The 19,044-nt window shown below is 38.4% G+C and overlaps 1 protein-coding gene across 4 annotated transcripts in view; it reads left to right on the plus strand.

The window, feature by feature from the left end:
• NCKAP1 (NCK associated protein 1) overlaps window positions 1-19,044 on the plus strand; it is a 116,229-nt gene that overhangs the window by 45,768 nt on the left and 51,417 nt on the right. For all 4 annotated transcript variants that reach the window (XM_002712325.6, XM_051848379.3, XM_008258817.5 and 1 more), the window contains 6 exons: window positions 2,475-2,631; window positions 6,002-6,058; window positions 10,786-10,882; window positions 11,231-11,337; window positions 13,105-13,237; window positions 18,240-18,321. In XM_002712325.6, coding sequence (XP_002712371.1) covers window positions 2,475-2,631; window positions 6,002-6,058; window positions 10,786-10,882; window positions 11,231-11,337; window positions 13,105-13,237; window positions 18,240-18,321 — 633 coding nt within the window. The remainder of the gene's footprint in view (window positions 1-2,474; window positions 2,632-6,001; window positions 6,059-10,785; window positions 10,883-11,230; window positions 11,338-13,104; window positions 13,238-18,239; window positions 18,322-19,044) is intronic.

Below are 19,044 nucleotides of genomic sequence, written 5' to 3' on the forward strand. Positions count from 1 at the left end.
GTACTATAATATAAAATTTTCAAGGAAATCTTTAATTGTTAGTTGCAAGTATTTTGTAAATCTAAGTGCTAAGTCCTCAATATCCACAGGTTTCACATCCATGGATTCAACTAGCTGGGGATGGAAAATATTCAGAAAAGTTCAGAAAATTCAGAAAAATTCAAAGCTGTGTATTGTACAGATATTTTTCCTTCTCAGTTCATAAGCAATACAATATAACATCTATTTGCATTGGATTAGGTATCACAAGTAATCTAGAGATGGTTTAAAGTAAATATGAGGATATGTACAGGTTTTTTTTATATAAATACATCCTTTTATATAAGGAACTTGAGCATCTATGGATTTTGGTATGAGGGTGTATTCTGGAGCTAATCCTCTAATGATAACCAAGGGACAACTACATACAAAGAGGTCTGAGACACTAAGTGAAATCTCACTTTACTCAAGGGATTAGGGTAAAAAGTATATAAGCTAAAAGTCATTTATTTGTCTTGAAATTTACTTATTTGATGCTGGTAGTAGTGGTGGGGAAGCCAGCTCTTATCCTCTGGTGCACTTCCCAGATGCCCAGATGCCTGCCTTGGCTAAGGCTGGCCAAGTTGAAGTCAGGAATTCAATCCAGGTCTTCTACATTGGTGGCAGAAACCCAACTACTGGAGGCATTACTGCTGCCTCCCAAGGTGTGCATTGCAGGAAGCTGGAATTAGGAGCCAAGCTAGAACGTGAACCCAGGTGCTCTGATGTGGCATAGGGGACATATTCACTGTTAAGTCAAATTTTCACCTCTAAAAATATTTTATAAACAAAATTTTTCTTGAGGACTTTTTTAATTTAAGATTTATTTATTTATTTGAAAGAGTTTGAGAGAACCATTGCCAATATGGGATGCTGGAGCTGCAAGTGGCAACTATTGCAACTATCCGCTGTGGCACAGTGCTGGCTCCCTTGAGGGTTCTTTAAATTTCTAACCATGTTTTCTGGTTGTTCTTTTTTTTTTTTTTTTTTTTTTGGATGTATGCCAAATCAAATAATTGATTTGCATTTAGGGTCCCTGATAAATGCCATTTTTTTTTTCATATTTCAACAAAGTCAAAGAAGTTTAATATGCTCTGTATATGTGGTTTCCCAGTATATAACTAAAGAGCAAAATTGCTAATATAGTATACCCCCTCCCCCTTTTTTTAAAGATTGATTTATTTATTTGAAAGACAGAGTTACAGAGAGGCAGAGGCAGAGAGAGAGAAAGAAGTCTTCCATTTGCTAGTTACTCTTCAAATGGCCACAGTGGCTGGAGCTGTGCCTATCTGAAGCCAGGAGCCAGGAGCTTCTTCCGCATCTCCCACATGGGTGGCAGGGACCCAAACACTTGGGCCATTTTCCTTTGCATTTCTCAGGCCATTAGCAAGGAGCTGGATCAGAAGTAGAGCAACCAGGACAGGAACCGGTGCCCACATGGAATGTGGACATGGCAGGCAGCGGCTTAACCCACTATGCCCCAACATTGGCCCCATAGTGCCCCTTTTAAAGGAAGAGAACTATGAATAAAAAGATAAATGGCAAGTTATATGTTAAAGTGTCGGTAGTAGTACAACTATAATATGAGTCAGGAGTTTAAAGATGGAAGTAACTTGAAAAAATCATAGGGAAATCTCAAAAATGGAATTGCTTCATAACTGGCCCAGCATAGAACCTCGTTACATGTATAGTAGGCATTGAGTGTTGAGTCATTGAGAAATGTCGTCCTGTGGCTTAGTATAGAGGGTTAGGGAGGTCACCAACAAGCATATTTAGGATTATAAATTTGTGAGGAATTTCCAGGCAAGATACCAAAAGTAAGATATTTAGAATTCGTATAATAGAGAGCAGCTTAATATGTTGAAAGAATATTGGACTAGCTCTCTTACTTTGATAGTATAGGTTTAGGTAAGTTATTGAACCTTCACTTCAGTTGTGAAAGGATACCACTTTTCTGGTCTACCAAAAGGATAAACCTGAGAGACAATTCAAGTACATGTGAAAAGACTTATCGCAAACTATAACTTACTATGAAATTATTACTCTATCACTTCTTCTGATGACTTTGAAAAAGTCAGGCTTGCTTTAAATTTCAATTATTATAACAACTGTAATAATATGTTAATTAGTAATTTCTGATCTTTAACTTAAAATATTTTTGAATGTTCCTGAAAATATCTTATTTAAATGATTTGTTTATAACTCAGAAGTGATCTTTTTTCTTCCATTAATATGGGTTCAAAGAACTGATTTTGCAGAATACAAAAAGTTTCAATTGGAAAAGAAAATATTATTACCAGTTTGTATGTATATGATTTATAGACACTTATCACTTAAAAGTCTCAGCTTAGAAATTGTGTTAATTTTTTTCTTTTTTAAAGACTACATTGTAACCAAAAGACATTAACTTTGGAATGTGTTTTTACATTTGTATTTGCTTTCCTTTTTATTTAAAGTTGGCTTTATTTTGTGCCATGGAATCCTAAATACTGATGCTACAGCACTGAACCTTTGGAAGCTAGCTCTTCAAAGCAGCTCTTGCCTGTCTCTCTTTCGAGATGAAGTTTTCCATATTCACAAAGCTGCAGAAGATTTATTTGTGAACATACGAGGGTATGGCATTTTTTTATTATTCTGTCTATTTTGGAGAAGGTTGGTGATGCATTATTTGCTAATGTTTTTGGGATACAGTAGTTGTCACATTATTTAGGATGATTTAGCCTAAACCATCCTGCTTGGTCCTAGCAATGTGTTTTAAACAATTGTCCTGTTATAATAGTAGTCATATTTTTTTAAATACTCATATTTCTAAAATAACTTTACAGATTTAAAATGTAGGGTTCCTGCCTTTTCAAACCTGTATTTTAGGTGGAAAATGTGTCTTCTTGCAAATCATGCAAGTATATGAAGCAATCTGAAACACTGTATTAGATTGATATAATAATTATAAAAGTGAGACCACTGCTGATTTTGTTTCCTTTTCATAGAAGATACTCCCATGCAGTTTGTTTTCATTCTTTCCTGGTAATTTATTTCCTTGGAATTTTTAATGCCTCTCTACCCAGTATATAAAAGCCAAGCTGAACTCAGAGTTTGCAGCAATTATTAATTTTTTTAAATGAGACGCATCTGAAATATATTAGAATCTTTTTGTACTTGATGTTGAGTAGTTATTCTGGGCTTGGTAACTTCAGGCAAAAATGAAATTTGTTTACATTTATTTCACATCCAATTTCAGATACCGTTTCATATCCAATTCAATATAGTCCTTATATAAGTTGAGGTAAAATAAAACATCAGTTTTAAAAAAATAAGTATGTGTAGACAGGTGTTTTGGTGCAGTCGGTTAAGCTGCTGCTTAGGATTCTGCATCCCATATTGGAATGTTGGTTCAAGTTACTGGCTATTCTGCTTCTAATCCATCACTCTGATAATGCACTTAGGAAACAGCAGATGATGGCTCAAGTACTTGAGTCCCTGCCACCCAAATGAGAGACCCACATGGAGTCCCAGTCTCTTGGCTTCAAGTTGGCCTAGTCCTGGGTGTCATACCAATTTGGGGAGTCAAATGGACTATTTTATTCTTTCTGTCATTCTGCCTTTCAAATAAATAACTAAATAAATCTTTTAAAAATGTGTGTCTAACATACATCTCAGATTTTAGTGTGCCTAAAAATTACCCTGGGGATGCAGATTAAAATCCAAATTACTGGGCATCCTCCCAAACCTCTTTATCTGTAGCTTGGAAAGGTTAAAGGAATCTGCCCTTTCCTTACTACTACTTTATTGAAGTAAAATTTACAAATAAAAATAAAATAAATCTTACATGTATAGCATATGACTATTCCTGTGTGACCACCTCATAGATCAAGATGTAGAACATTTTCCTCATCCCTAGAAAATTTTTTTGTGTCTGTTTCTGGTCAGTACTGCCAGCTTTCTTTTTTTTCTGTTTTTTTTTTTTTTTTATTTTTTATTTTATTTTATTTATTATTATTTTTTTTTTGACAGGCAGAGTGGACAGTGAGAGAGAGAGACAGAGAGAAAGGTCTTCCTTTTGCCGTTGGTTCACCCTCCAATGGCCGTCGCGCCCGGCGCCTGGCGCACCGTGCTGATCCAATGGCAGGAGCCAGGTGCTTCTCCTGGTCTCCCATGGGGTGCAGGGCCCAAGAACTTGGGCCATCCTCCACTGCACTCCCTGGCTACAGCAGAGAGCTGGCCTGGAAGAGGGGCAACCGGGACAGAATCCAGCGCCCCGACCAGAACTAGAACCTGGTGTGCCGGCGCCACTAGGAGGATTAGCCTCGTGAGCCGCGGCGCAGGCTTAGTACTACCAGCTTTCATCTTTGCTCCCTCTGTTGCTTTCCCAACTGACCAGCTGACATATGTCATAAGCCAAGGAGCTAGGGGCTCCATCCTGGTCTCATGTGGGTAGCAGGAACCCAAGTACTTAGGCCATCATTCACTGCCTCCCAGGCATATTAGTAGGAAGCTGGATCAAAAGTGAGGAGTAGTTGGGAATTGAAATAGGTACTCCAAAATGGGACATGGGCATCCCAAGTGGAGTCTTAACCTGCTGTTTCACAACACCCATCCTGATTTGCTATATTAATGGTAAAGTTGACATTTTAGAATCTCAGTATTTAAATTTGAGTAGTCTTAATTTTGATTAAATTGTGAGTGATCAGTTTAGAATGAGTATTGTGATAATTAAGTCATAAATATAAAAGCTTATTATAGAGGCCAATCATTTGAAAAATAGCATACTGTGGACATTTGTTTAAAAACAAATATTAGACTACTTAAATATGGAAGTTGAAGTTTATTTTGATAATGCATGGTTTTAGTCATTTTGTCAGGAAGATAACTTTAACATTTTAGGAATTTTGAATATGTTCCTTCAAGATTTGTTTACTTACTTATTTGAAAGACAGAGTGACTAGCGTTAGGGGAGGAGATCTTTTATCCATTGGTTCACTCCCCTAGCCAGAATGTAGGAACTCCATCCAGGTCTCCTACACAGGTAGAAGGAACCCAAATACTTGGGCCATTTTCTGCTGCCTCCCAGGTGTATTAGAAAGAGTGCTGGATTAGAAACATGGAGTATCTGGGACTTGAACTGGCACTGTGATGTGGAATATCAGCATCTCAAGAGAGTGGTTTAAGCTGTTGTGCCACCATGTCTGCTCCAGGAATTTTGAGTTTTTAATCTGGTATTAATGAAGTTACTTATTATTATTTGTTTTTCCAATGGTACCTTCAAACTTGCTGATGTCCATTGCTTTTTTTTAACTGAATTTTTTAAATTGGAAAATAGTTTTTTTTTTAAATGATGAGTAAAAATCATCCTTTATAAGTCTCTTAAAATAATTTGAAGTAGGCAAATGCTTTCCTGCCTGAGTTTTTTCCACCCAGACTGCTTGTATTCAAAGAATTAACTACTGTTGAGTCTTAGTACAAGGGTACTTGAAGAAGTTCATGGAAAAATGGAATTAAAAGATAATTTCATTTTTATACAAAAAATTTGAAATCCCTGGGTAGTTTTTTTCATAACATATATATGTCCTTTCAGAGTTTTTCTGTGCTTATGAAATAGCATTAATAAAAAGGAGTAATACTTTTGTCAGTACTTTGGATTTTTGGGAATTACTGTTAATTATATCAGAGGTATAATTTTATTGACTTCTGGGCTTAAGAAAGTAATGAAATTTAATTAAATAAAAAGCTTCTTGTGAGGAAATTTCATTTTGTTGATTTAATATCCTGGGCAATTGTTTTTTCTTCCCTGGAAAGGCTTGTCCTGGTCTCCTGAGTTGCTAGGGTAGGATATGGTTGGATTTATGGCATTTCCAGTTTGATGGCCAGTTTTTTGGCCATTGTTGTTGATAATAGATTTTTTTGAATTGAATTTTGGTATTCGATATATTCAGTTTGACTGTTATTGATCAAGTTAAGATTAACATGATTCTGGTTTTTTTCATAGCTATAATAAACGTATAAATGACATAAGAGAATGCAAGGAGGCAGCTGTGTCACATGCGTAAGTAAACTGCTTTATCTATGCTTTTCATTAAGAATTCCTTTCTTGAATATGCTTTTATTGAAATGAGAATAGATGAATGGTATGCAAAATGCAGTGTTTGAAAAGGGAGAACTTTCATTCAGTGAGAAACAATGGGCTGTATCCACTAGCCTTTGCAGACAGATTTTAAGTATTTTTGAAATCTTAGTAAAACGCATTAAATAAGTTTCATATAGATCATCTTAAAATTGTGCCAATTTTGCAGATTGTGCTGATTTTTTGTACTTCTTTAGGGAAATTGATAAATTCTTAACACTCTTCCAAATAGGGTATACTTTGGAAAGTATGCTAATTTCACACATTTCCCTGATTTTAGCTTTTTAATATTAGCAATTATATAGATCTCCTAGATTAGAAATTAATGTATTTAAGACCTTTGAACAACTTCTCAATTTTCTTCATGAAAGGATTCTACATAATTTTATGTTTCACGTTACTTATTACATATATGATAGAGCTTTATAGATTATTTTCTCCAGTGTGCTTAGATCTGTTCCATCAGTATTTCTTTAAGGTAGAGAGAAGACAAACACTTCCATAGAAGTAAATAAAAAGCTACAAGAAATTTTAGAATTCAAGTTTAGGCTATAGATGGGTAATGGGAATTTAAGCCATCTTTATATATTGTTAATGTGGCCGGTGCTGTGGCTTAATAGGCTAATCCTCCGCTTCTGGCGCCAGTACCCTGGGTTCTAGTCCCGGTCGGGGCATCAGAATCTGTCCCGGTTGCTCCTCTTCCAGTCCAGCTCTCTGCTTTGGCCCGGGAGGGCAGTGGAGGATGGCCCAAGTACTTGGGCCCTGCACCCACATGGGAGACCAGGAGAAGCACCTGGCTCCTGGCTTCGGATCAGCACGGTGCGCAGGCCGCAGTGGCCATTGAGGAGTAAACCAATGGGAAAAAGGAAGACCTTTCTCTCTGTCTCTCTCTCTCTCAATGTCTAACTCTTCCTGTCAAAAAAAAAAAAAAAGTATATATTATTAATGTGCTACATTATTCCTCATGCATATTTTTTCCACTGGAATGAAGTGCATATGCTTACATTATTCAAAAACAATTCTGTAATACAAATAACATACTTTAGAGTTTGTTAGGATTCCTTTCTAGACCTGCTGAAATTCACGTAATTATCATTTCTTTGTGGGAATAGATCCTATTGTAGATAGATACATAGTGTCACAGCTATCTTTTATAAAGATTTTTTACAAATGTGGTATTTCTATTACCTTGATTTTTTTTTTTTTTTTTAGGTTTATTTACTTGAAAGGCAGAAGTACAGAGATCTTCCAGTGGCCATAATGGCCAGGGTAGGGGCAGACCGAAACTAGGAGCTGGGAATTTCTTTCAGGTCTTCCACATGGATACAGGGACCCAAGGACTTGGGCCATCTTTTGCTGCTTTCCCAGGCACATTAGTAGGAGTGGGATTGGAAGTAGAGCAGCAGGAATTCAAACTGGTGCCCATATGGGATACTGGTGGTGCAGGTGGTGGCTTTACCTATTCCACCACAACACTGGTCCCTACCTTTAGTTTTTATGTAAAATAATTATAAATAGTAAGCAGTACTAATTCCTGCAACTTGTTATCATTTGCTAGGCAATAATACTTCGTAGACATTTCCTCCCACTGTTAACAAACATCACAGATTCTTCATAGCTACCCTAGGAAGCAAAGTAGACAAAATAACATGGTTTTTTTTTTTTGACAGGCAGAGTGGACAGTGAGAGAGAGAGAGAGACAGAGAGAAAGGTCTTCCTTTGCCATTGATTCACTCTCCAATGGCCACCACGGCCGGCGCGCTGTAGCCGGTGCACCGTGCTGATCCTAAGGCAAGAACCAGGTGCTTCTCCTGGTCTCCCATGGGGTGCAGGGCCCAAGGATTTGGGCCATCCTCCACTGCCCTCCCGGGCCACAGCAGAGAGCTGGCCTGGAAGAGGGGCAACTGGGACAGAATCCGGCGCCCCGACTGGGACTAGAATCCGGTGTGCCGGTGCCGCAAGGCGGAGGATTAGCCTATTGAGCCGCGGCGCTGGCCAAGATAACGTTTTCTTATTTCCTTCTTAGGAATGACAACGATTATTCTCAGTAATAGTGTTTTATCATCGCAGTTAAATTTAAAAGTCAGAGATACAGAGAGAGAGGGAGAGATATAGAAAAAGACAGATCTTCCATCCACTGGTTCACTTGCCAGATGGCTGCAAAAGCCAGGAGCCAGGAACTTCTTCCATATCTCCCATGTGGGTTGCAGGGGCCCAGATACTCTGGCCATCTTTTGTTGCTTATCCCAGGCTTTTAGCAGGGAGCTGGATTAGAAATGAGACAGCTGGGACACAAACAGGTGCCCGTATGGAATGCCAGTGTTGCAGACAGCAGCATTACCTGCTACGCTGCAATGCCAGCCCCTAAAGTAATATTTTTTAAAATGATTTTTATTTATTTATTTGAAAGGCAGAGAGTGAGAGTGATCTCTGCTGCTTCACTCCTCAAATGGTCACGTTGGCCTGGGGTGGTCCGGGCTGAAGCCAGGAGCTTAAAGCTCCATCTGGGTCTCCCTCATGAGTGCTAGGAGGCCAAGTTCTTTGGCCATCTTCTACTGCTTCCCCAGACTCATACCAGTGCTCTGATATGGGATGCTAGCATTGCATGCAGCAACTTAATCCACTGTACCAAAACACCATCCCCTTAAGTAATGTATTCTTGAAATACTATATATCATGAAAGATTTGTATATATTTTTTTGAAGTACATTCCATCATACTTGTTTTTTAGATGAGAAATTGAAACTTAGAAAACTTAAGGTAATATATATAGAGAGGACTCATTTTAATCTAAATCTTCTAAAACTAATCTTTGACAACAAAATTACTCTTGTCATATACTCTTTATATTTAGACTTTTATGCACCTAAATTTTAAAACTTTTCTTGGAGCAGTGTATATTTTGCATGATATGATGAGTTGGAATACTTAGAACACCTTTTTTTTCCGTGTTAGTATAAGGTCTTTTTTTTTTTTCTTTATCTTTTCTTTTCTTTTTTTTTTTTTTTCTTTTTTTTTTTTTGACAGGCAGAGTGGACAGTGAGAGAGAGACAGAGACAGAGAGAAAGGTCTTCCTTTGCCGTTGGTTCACCCTCCAATGGCTACCACGGCCGGCACGCTGTGGCCGGCGCATCGCGCTGATCCGAAGCCAGGAGCCAGGTGCTTTTCTGGTCTCCCATGGGGTGCAGGGCCCAAGCACTTGGGCCATCCTCCACTGCCCTCCCGGGCCACAGCAGAGAGCTGGCCTGGAAGAGGGGCAACCGGGATAGAATCCGGTGCCCCGACCGAGACTAGAACCCCGTATGCTGGCGCCACAAGGCGGAGGATTAGCTTATTGAGCCACGGCGCTGGCCAGTATAAGATCTTAATTTGTACTTAATTTTAAAAGATCTGGTATATGATAATTTCGATTATCCCTTTTTTTTCTATTTTTGAACAGGAATGCCAAATAAATCTCATCCCATTATCTTCATTGACTATAACCCTAGTTATAGTCTAGTCTAGTCTAGTTAGTTGTGTATGTTTAACAGGAATATGTCTAATAAGCAAGGCTATAGATTACCAGATACTTCTTAAGTTATACTTCTTAATTTCTACCTGGAAGTGACAAATTGTGTTTATACTGAAACAGTGCTTATCTTCAAAAGGATTTTGTAGTTCAGTTTGTAAAATGCTAAACTCTATATGATATTAAAATTGCAGAAATTATTTAGAAGTTTGTAGCTGGGTATTGGGAAATGCTTCATGAAGGATTGGTCTTCAAAGTTGGGTTAGGATTTTTTTTTATAAAGATAAATTTATTTATCTGAAAGAGTTACACAGAGAGAAAAGGAGAGGCAGAGAGAAAGGTCTTCCATCTGCTGGTTCACTCTCCAGATGGCTGCAACGGCCAGAGCTGTGCAGATCCTAAGCCAGGAGCCAGGAGCTTCCTCTGGGTCTCCCGTGGGGGTACAGGGGCCCAAGGACTTGGGCCATCTTCTGCTGCTTTCCCAGGCCATAACAGAGAGGTGAATCGGAAATGGAGCAGTTGGGTCTCAAATCACACCCATATGGGATGCTGGCACTGCAGGTGGTGGCCTTAACCACTACGCCACAGCATTTTTTTTTTCTTTTTTTTGAAGATTTTATTTGTCAGGGTTATAGATTGAGAGAGGGAGATACAGAGAAAGGTCTTACATCCGCTGGTTCACTCTCTAAATAGCTGCAGTGGTTGGAGCTGGGCCAATCCAAAGCTGGGAGCCAGAAGCTTCTTCTGGGTCTCACATGTGGGTGCAGGGGCCCAAGCACTTGGGCCATCTTCCACTGCTTTTCCTTGGCTATAGCAGAGAGCTGGATTGGAAGAGGAACAGCTAGGATTTAACCGGTGCCCATATGGGATGCCAACTCAGCAGAATGGAGGCTTAACCTACTGTACCACTGTGCTGGGGTAGGATTTTGATAGGTGGAGAGCAACACAAGAAAGGCAAGGATAAACATAAAATTAGAAAGTAATTTAACAAAAAACATACAAAAGATGATTTTTTTTTTATAGGAGCATCTACTTCTTAAAATTAGAAATTTGCTCTGAAATTTCTAATTAAAACCAGCTGCTTTAATTGTCAGTAGTAATTTAGTAGAAACAAATAAACTGATTGTTTCTTTTCCTTTAGTGGTTCAATGCACAGAGAAAGACGCAAGTTTTTAAGGTCTGCACTGAAAGAACTGGCTACTGTTCTCTCGGATCAGCCTGGCTTGCTAGGGCCCAAGGTAATTGATTTAATTCTTACTGCAATAAGTGTGCTATATTAAAATTTTTGCAAGCATTTCTTTTTTATGGAATTTTACTAAAATGTACATCAAGGACCACATAAAAAAGTGGGTTTTATGTTTAGCCAAGAATGAATTTGCTGATTTGACTCTGATACTTTAAAGCCTCCTGCATTTTACTCACTCCTCCCTTGTGGATAGGCTCTCCCTCCAAGTGCTTTTTTATTCTGTTGTCTCTCTTCTCTTTTGAATTTGGTATTATAATTTTCTGCCAATAACTTTTGACTTAAAGATTATTATATGTTTTGTTTTTAATCTTTGAGAATAATTTTTCTTTTTCTATAATAGGCACTTTTTGTTTTTATGGCATTGTCTTTTGCCCGTGATGAAATTATCTGGCTCCTTCGTCATGCAGATAACATGCCAAAGAAGAGTGCAGATGACTTTATTGATAAGTAAGTTAATGACATTAAAAAATTTATTTTCTGTATATTCTGATTTATGGAATATGGAGACTTAGATCTGAAGCAAAGTAATTTTTAAAAAACTTGTTTTTTTAGGACTTTTATATTTTTCATAACAAATATTCTTAACATTAGATGATATGAATTGTAATACAACGTTGTTTTTAACTTGAAATTAGGGCTTTTAATGTATTTTTTCTCTGGTACATCAGATGGTGATATAGTTCTTGTTTGTTTTCTTGATATGCCTAGTAATATTTCCTATGGAATTTATTTTTCAAAATTATTTACTAAATATTTAATTAAGAAATGTTTACAGAGTAGAATTTCAACCCAGTGTGTCATTTGAAATTTCTTTCCTTCATTTTAGTCCACAGTCTTTCAGCAGTATTTAGATAAGTGAAGCAGAGAAGTAGAGCATACAGAAAAATCTTTATTTCTTATAAGCCTCTTCATTTGTGATTTTTAAAAATATATGTGAAGTGTTTAAATTTATTTTAATTTGGATTTTCTGCTATGAGTGTTTATTCTTAATAATTTTTCTTGTTTTGCTTTCTGATTTTTTTTTCTGACATGAATTTTTTTGAATGGAAGTAGTTAATATTAAATATTAACAATTCTTGATCCCTGTTAAAAATGAGTGTCAATAAGAGAGGGAGGAGATGTTCGGTTTGGTACATACTCCCTCAGACTTACCGCTAAGGGTAAAGCTAAAAACTTGCCATTGGAGTCCAAATCCCATTAAGTTGGCAGGTACCAATGCCACCTTATTAGTTAAAGTGATCAGTTTAAGTTCATAAAGATAGGATTAAGTGTCAAAGGGATCACTTAAATAAATCATATAAGACATGTGTCTGCTAACAATAATTGATAGAATTAAAAAGGAGGGAACTATCCAACACGGGAAGCAGATACACAGCAGACTCATAGAATGACAAATGCCCTAAACAGCACTCTGGTCTCAGAATCAGCCCTTAAAGCATTCGGATCTGGTTAAAGAGCCCATGAGAATATCTCAGGCATGGAAAGCCAAGACACTGGGGCAAAAAATGACCTAAATGAAAGATCTCTGTGAGTGAAATCTCAGTGGAAAGAACGGGCCTTTAGAGGAGGTGCCTTTTTCTAAAGGGAGGAGAGAACTTCCACTTTGATTATGGCCTTGCTAAATAAGGTCAGAGTCTGTGAATTCAAGAGGTTTCCATAGCCTTGGCAGCTCATGACAAGAGCCTTGGGTGATTACTGATGTCATAAATTAAGAGTGCCAGTTGTTAAATCAACAACAGGAGTCACTGTGCTTGCTTGCCATTAGGACCTCTGTCCTTAATGTGTTGTACTATGAGAATTAACAGTAAAACTAGTATTCAAACAGTACTTTATACTTTGTGTGTCTGTGTGGGTGCAAACTGTTGAAATCTTCACTCAGTATAGAGTTGATCTTTTGTATATAAAGATAATTAAAAATGAATCTTGATGAAGAATGGGGTGGGAGAGGGAGTAGGAGATGTGATGGTTTGTGGGCGGGAGGGTAGGTATGGGGGGAAGAACCGCTATAATCCAAAAATTGTACTTTTGAAATTTACGTTATTAAATAAATGTTTTCTAATAAAAATAAATTTCTTAACTAATAAAATAATAAAATAAACAGTAAACAATTCCATTTCTAAGAAGCATCTGGAAGTAATATCAAAATAATTTAATATTCTCTTTGATAACAATGAACTTATTACTTGAAATATTCTTCTTGAATTTCTTAAAAAGGCACATTGCTGAATTAATATTTTATATGGAAGAACTTAGAGCACATGTAAGAAAATATGGACCTGTAATGCAGAGGTATTATGTCCAGTACCTTTCTGGCTTTGATGCTGTTGTCCTCAATGAGCTTGTGCAGGTAAAAACTATCTCACATTTCTCCACATTTTGTTTTTTCCTTTTGTATTTTTAGTAATTTATTTGTTTGCTTAATAATCATTTATACAATATCATTTGCTAAGCAGTGAAGATAAAAATAAATGATTCATGGTTATAACGTGTTAAGGAGATCATTGTCTCAAGTTTAGGAAACAGTTGTAGTCTAGTATGAAATGTGTCCTTTATAAATATGTACAGAGCTCAGAATGAGGACAGTGAAGTGAACATTCACCCTGGGAATGGAGGTATACATTAACCAAATTTTAGAGGGCCTAAGAAAAGAGAGAAGTTAGTCACAAATCAGATTTACTATTCACATCACTTTGGCTCAGTGTGTAGATGATAGATTTCTGGGAGCCAAGAGAAGAGGCAGAGAACAAGAAAAATCGCTGCAGTAGGCTAAGTGAGAGCTAATGAAAGCATGATCTTGGACGGTGGCTATGGTGTTAGAGAAGAGGAGATGGAGAAAGTATAACTGATAAGTAAGTATTAGAGGACAGGTAGAAAAAGATCTTTTTAAATACTGTGTTAGAGAATGCCCAGTAAAAAGATTTCATCTAGGCATTCTAATTTAAATGTCCTAGTTTTATTTTAATTTTGAATTTCCCTCTCTTGGTTTTTAGTCATAATTTTTCTTTTTGTTCTTTATTCAGTCTTTCTATATTAATATAAATTTTCTTTGTTTTTATTCCAAATAAACTGAGTGTAGTATTTTATTTTGCCTCATTTTATAGTTACAGATCTCTAAAACTACTGTAAGCTAACATACATTAGAGAAAAGAGAAAGAGCAGTAAATACTCTACATTAAGAGCACTCTAGGGACCAGCACCGTGGTGCAATAGGTTAATCCTCTGCCTGGGGTGCCAGCATCTCATGGGCGCCTGTTCTAGTCCTGGCTGCTCCTCTTCCCATCCAGCTCTCTGCTATTTTCTTAGAAAGCAGTAGAACATGGCCCAAGTCCTTGAGCCCCTGCACCCACGTGGAAGACCCGGAAGAAGCTCCTGGCTCCTGGCTTTGGATTGGCACAGCTCTGGCTGTTGCAGCCATTTGGGGAGTGAACCAATGGAAGGAAGATCTTTCTCTCTGTCTCTCCCTCTCCCTGTCTGTAACTCTACCTCTCAAATGAATACATAAAAAATCTTAAAAAAAAAAAAAAGACTACTATAAACTATTCATTTTTCTAAAAAAAAAAAAAAACCATATTTTAAAATCCTTTTTATAAAACAAAAATGTGGATAAGGAAGAAAATTTGTTCATGTAATTGTTTTACCTTGAATTGCATGTACAATTATTGGTTGTTATCCTGAGCTGATTTCTTCTTTTATCCACTAGATGGAGCCCAGATACTTCTCTTCTGGCCATTAAAAAAAAAGTGCCTTAAATCCCTAGAATATCATTTTCTTGTTATAATTTTATTTGAATAGTTATTATTTACCAGATAAGCCAGAGGCTGTCATTACTGTTAATTATTTATTCTAGCTTACACTCTAGAAAGTAAACTAGAACTCCTGGTATCATGTAATTTTGAAACTATTCTATGATTATATGGTTAGGAGGGGTCTTCAAAAACTTAGTGGAAAGGTACAGATGATAAAAAAACTGTATGGATTTCAACTTTTTTTGCACCAAAATAAACTTAACTTTAAATTCCATTTTCCACTTCTTTTTAAAAGTAATTTTCTTTTCCTTCCTTCCTTCCTTCCTTCCTTTTTTTTTTTTTTTTTTTTTTTTTTTTTTTTTTTTTTTAATTTACTTGAGAGAGAGAAATCTCCCATGAAGCCAGGAGCTAGGACCTCAGTCCAGGTCTCCTATATGTATGGCAGGTACCCAACCACTTGAATCATCCATTGCTGCCTCCCAAAGTGCACATTAGCAGTAAGCTGGAATCAGAAATGAAGCTGAGGGTCGGCACTGTGGTGTAGCGAGTTAGGCCGCTGCCTGCACTGCTGGCATCTTATGTGGGTGTCGGTTACGGGACCCGGCTGCTCCACTTCTGATCCAGCTTTCTGCTATGGCCTGGGAAAGCAGTAGAGGATGGCCCAAGTCCTTAGGCCCCCGCGCCCGCATGAGAGACCTGGGGGAAGCTCCTGGCTCCTGGCTTCTGATTTGCACAGCTCCAGCTGTTGCCATCAACTGGGGAATGAAACAGTGGATGAAAGACCTTTCTCTGCCTCTCATTCTCTTATTTGAAAGAGTTACACAGAGAGAAGGAGAGGCAGAGAGAAGGAGAAATAGAATCTTCCATCCGCTGGTTTACTCCCCAGTTGTCCACAACGGCTGGATCTGCACCGATCCGAAGCCACGAGCCAGGAGCTTCTTCCAGGTCTCCCATGTAGGGGGCCATCCTCTACTGCTTTCCCAGGCCACAGCAGAGAGCTGGATTGGAAGTGGAGCAGCCGGGTCTTGAACTGACGCCCATATGGGATGCCAGCGCTGCAGGCGGTGGCTTTACCCGCTATGCCACAGCGCCGGCCCCAGCATATCATATTAAATGCAGTTCTGTGAGGGGAGGTATGGTGATCATTATTTGTTGAAGAAATTGCATAACTAGCTCAGTATTATATAATTCATACTGAGCTTTTTGCTACCCTCTTCTCTAGCAAAGTACAATTGAAGTACTTTTAACCTTTTGCAAGGATGTAAATTTAGAATTAAGATTGTAAACCTTATAGTTTGTTAATATAGTTTGTTGTAATAGGTGTTGATTTTTTATTGTAGGTAAAATATACATAACAATTTACATTTTAACTTTGTATTTTCAGTGACACAAATCATTACATTGTTGTGTAGGTCTTAATATTTTAAGATTTATTTCATTTATTTGAAACAGTTATAGAGAGAGGTAGAGACAGAGAGGTCTGTCATCGGCTGGTTCACTCCCCAGATGGCCACAATGGCCGGAATTGCGCCGATCTGAAACCAGGAGCCAGGAGCTTCTTCTAGGTCTCCCACGTGGGTGCAGGGGCCCAAGGACTTGGGCCATCCTCCACTGCTTTCCCAGGCCATAGCAGAGAGCTGGATCAGAAGAGGGGCAGCTGGGACTAGAACTGGTGCCCATATGGGATGCTGGCACTTTAAGCCAGGGCTTTAGCCCGCTATGCCACAGTACCAGCCCCAGATCTTAATATTTTTAAAAGATATTTATGTTTGTGAGCATCAACTTTTAAAAATATTTTTTAAAGATTTTTTTTTTATTTGAAAGAAAGAGAGAGGGAGAGACAGAGAGAATTCTTCCAACTACCAATTCACTCCCTAAATGGCTGCAGTAGCCAGAGCTTTGTGGGACAGAAGCCAGGAGCCAGGAGCTTCCTCCACGTCTCCTACTTGGGTGCAGAGATCCAAGCACTTGGGTCTTTTTCTGCTGTTTTCACAGACACAGTAGCAGGGAGCTGGATCAGAAGTGGAGCAGCTGGGAATCAAACTAACCCCCTATATGGGATACTGGTACTGGAAGGTGGCTGCTTTACCAGCTACATCACAGTGCTGGCCCCCCAGATTCAACTTTGTTTCAAAAAAATTATTTTTTACCATCCTTCCCCCTCCTCCCTTTTTTAAAAAAGTTTAAGAAGCAGAGCATCAGACAGCTCCTATCTGCTGGTTCACTCCTCAGATGTCCACAAGAACTGGAGCTGGGCCAGGCTGATACTGATAGCCTACAGCTCAATTTAGATCTCCCATTTGGATGACAGGGACCCAGCTTGAGCTGTCAATTGCTGTGTCTCAGGCTGCCACATCAGTAGGAACCTGGAGTAGGGAGGAGAACCATGATTCAAACCCCAGATACTCTGATAAGGTTTGTTGGTGTCTTAACTGGTAGGTCAGACACCTGCTTCTTACTATCAAGTTTAGATAGCAATATTCGTTTTTTTTTTAACAGTTGATTTATTTTTTATTTATTTGAGAGAAAGAGGGATACATATGGAGGAGGAGAGTGTTCCAGTCTGCTAGTTCATTTCCCAGATGCCAAGATAGGTCCTGAACTGAGCCAGGGTCAAAGCTGGGATCCGTGAACACATCCAGGTCCCCTAGGTGGGTGGCAGGAACCCAACTACTTGCTGCCTCCCATGGTCTGCATTAGCACAGCACCTAGAACCAGAAATCAGCACTGAATTGTAATCCCAAGAACTCTGGTGTGGGACATCAGCATCCTAACCAATGGGTTTACCACTAGGCCAATAGCCTGCCCCCAAATATTCATTTTCTTAACTAATTTTTAAAAGAGTTTTTTTTTAAATTGTTGTTCCTATTTCTCTTGAGGTGTTATTTACATACAGTAAAAATCACACATTTTAGTATGTGGCTTTAATTTGGCTGTATTTTTTTTTTTTTTTTTTTTTTTGACAGGCAGAGTGGACAGTGAGAGAGAGAGACAGAGAGAGAAAGGTCTTCCTTTGCCGTTGGTTCACCCTCCAATGGCCGCCACTGCAGCCGGCGCACCGCGCTGATCCGATGGCAGGAGCCAGGATCCAGGTGCTTTTCCTGGTCTCCCATGGGATGCAGGGCCCAAGCACCTGGGCCATCCTCCACTGCACTCCCTGGCCATAGCAGAGAGCTGGCCTGGAAGAGGGGCAACCGGGACAGAATCCGGCGCCCCGACCGGGACTAGAACCCGGTGTGCCGGCGCCGCAAGGTGGAGGATTAGCCTATTGAGCCACGGCGCCGGCTAAGGCTGTATTTTCTTATACACATTTATGGTGGATTCCCTTACAGACCTTTGACAACAAGTGATCTGCTACTTGTCTCTATAGTTTTAGCTTTTTAAAACATTTTTTATAAATGTAGTCATACAATTTTTTATTTCTTTCGCTTGCTATATTGTTTTTGAGATTCATATTTGCAATGGTATATACAATATTTTGTTCCTTTTTATTGTTGATAAATATTCTACATTATGGATGTACTGGTTTGTTTATCCAGTTAATGGACCTATGAGTTGTTTCCCAACTAGATATGTTGACATTACTTTTTGCTTCTTTTTCAGAATCTTTCTGTTTGCCCTGAAGATGAATCAATCATCATGTCCTCTTTTGTTAACACTATGACTTCCCTAAGTGTAAAACAAGGTATTAAGTCCTTTAAATAACAGCATATTTTCTTTTTATTAGGTTTTCAGACTTGATTATTAAGGAGAGAATTTAACAGTTAAGTTTTACAGAATCACCTATCTCATTTTTTAGATATAATTTGTATTGTTTTATCTTGACTCTGTTCTCTGTAAAGCAGATTTCTAAAATGAGTTTGTCATGATGTGTACTAAAATCAAAAGAATTATAACTTAAGGTTTCTTATTGTTTAGACCAGGAAAAAAGGCATTTTAAAAATTTATTTATTTGAAAAGCAGAGTTACAGGTAGGCAGCGGCAAGGAGAGAAGTATCTTCCATCTGCTGATTCACTCCCAAAATGGCCAGAATGGCCAGGGCTGAGCCAAGCAGAAGCCTGGAGCTTCTACCAAGTCTCCCATGTGGGTGAAGGGTCCAAGCACTTGGACCATCCTCTGCTGCCTTCCCAGGCATGGTAGTAGGGAGTTGGATCAGAAGTGGAGCAACTGTGTCTCAGATGGTACCCATATGGGATACTGGCACTTCAGGCATTGGCTTTATCCACTCCTCCAAGGTACCAGCCCCAAAAAAGGTATTTTGTAACATGAAAAGGCAAAAGAGTACTGAATACTGTAACAAAGCATATATTTGGTCCAACATATCTATGAGAGTAGAGAATACCATTTATAAAATGTTCAGTCTGTGTCAGGCACTTTATCCCATTAAATTCATGTCATGTTTTTCAA

This window comes from Oryctolagus cuniculus, chromosome 3 (genome assembly GCF_051225735.1).
Source record: "Oryctolagus cuniculus isolate XC-2025 breed Fujian yellow rabbit chromosome 3, ASM5122573v1, whole genome shotgun sequence".
NCBI lineage: Eukaryota > Metazoa > Chordata > Mammalia > Lagomorpha > Leporidae > Oryctolagus > Oryctolagus cuniculus.